This window comes from Cicer arietinum, chromosome 4 (assembly GCF_000331145.2).
Source record: "Cicer arietinum cultivar CDC Frontier isolate Library 1 chromosome 4, Cicar.CDCFrontier_v2.0, whole genome shotgun sequence".
Taxonomy (NCBI): Eukaryota; Viridiplantae; Streptophyta; class Magnoliopsida; order Fabales; family Fabaceae; genus Cicer; species Cicer arietinum.
The window spans coordinates 50,207,156-50,208,631 of NC_021163.2; the positions used below are offsets into that span (position 1 = coordinate 50,207,156).

At 37.5% G+C, this 1,476-nt stretch overlaps 1 protein-coding gene across 1 annotated transcript in view; it reads left to right on the forward strand.

The window, feature by feature from the left end:
- Positions 1–850: 850 nt before the first annotated feature.
- The window catches only part of LOC140920101 (uncharacterized), a 1,421-nt gene continuing 795 nt past the window's right edge, over positions 851–1,476 (forward strand). The window contains exons 1-2 of the mRNA XM_073367417.1: positions 851–1,191; positions 1,292–1,423. Coding sequence (XP_073223518.1) covers positions 851–1,191; positions 1,292–1,423 — 473 coding nt within the window. The remainder of the gene's footprint in view (positions 1,192–1,291; positions 1,424–1,476) is intronic.

The following is a 1,476-nucleotide window of genomic DNA, read 5'->3' on the forward strand; positions in this document are numbered from 1 at the left end:
GTTTTGCAACTGATTTTGAAGAAAATGATGTGAATTCTGATGATTTGGATACTCCACCAGGAAGTGAAGTTGATGAAGAGAATGTTAGGAAATTTCCTAAATTTAACCAACCTGAAAATGGTGATGAAGTAAGGTTTGAGTTGGGCCTAAAGTTCAATACAAAAGAGCAGATTAAGAATGTCGTTAAAGATTTTGCAATGGAGACTAAGAAAAACTTGTATTTCAAAAAGAATGATGGAAAGAGAATTATTGTTAGGTGTGAGCCAGAATGTCCATTTTACATGAGGATCAGTAAGAGGACTTCAAATGAATATTGGCAATTAGTGAGTTTCACAGAGGATCATACATGTAATAGGAGGGCAAAAAATAAACAAGCTAAGACTGAATGGCTTGCCAAGAAATTCGTTCCTATGTTGAGACATACACCTGAAATGAAACCCAATGGATTGATTGTTGAGGCGCTTGATAAATGGGGTGTGAAGTTGTCTAAATACCAAGCATATAGAGCCAAAGTAAGAGCCATAGAAATGATTCAAGGTGCTCAAAGGGAGCAATATGCACATTTGAGAGAATATGCTGATGAACTTAGGAGATCAAATCCAAACTCTACGGTTATTATTAAGTGTGGTATGTCTGACATTGGACCAGTATTTGAGAGAATATATGTATGTTTGGAGGCTTGTAAGGCTGCATTTGCTAATACATGCAGGCCTTTAATTGGGTTGGATGCTTGTTTCTTGAAGGGAGAATATGGCGGTCAATTAATAGCCGCAGTAGGTAAAGATGGGAATAATCAAAGAATGATGGAAAGAGAATCATCGTTAGGTGTGAGCCAGAATTTCCATTTTACATGAGGATCAGTAAGAGGACTTCAAATGAATATTGGCAATTAGTGAGTTTCACAGAGGATCATACATGTCATAGGAGGGCAAAAAATAAACAAGCTAAGATTGAATGGCTTGCCAAGAAATTCGTTCCTATGTTGAGACATACGCCTGAAATGAAACCCAATGGATTGATTGTTGAGGCGCTTGATAAATGGGGTGTGAAGTTGTCTAAATACCAAGCATATAGAGCCAAAGTAAGAGCCATAGAAATGATTCAAGGTGCTCAAAGGGAGCAATATGCACATTTGAGAGAATATGCTGATGAACTTAGGAGATCAAATCCAAACTCTACGGTTATTATTAAGTGTGGTATGTCTGACATTGGACCAGTATTTGAGAGAATATATGTATGTGTTGGAGGCTTGTAAGGCTATATTTGCTAATACATGCATGCCTTTAATTAGGTTGGATGCTTGTTTCTTGAAGGGAGAATATGGCGGTCAATTAATAGCCGCAGTAGGTAAAGATGGGAATAATCAAATGATTCCCATTGCATATGCAGTTGTTGAAGCAGAAACAAAAGACTCATGGCGATGGTTTCTGGATCTTTTACTGGAGGACCTCAACAATGTTCAACATAAGCAATATG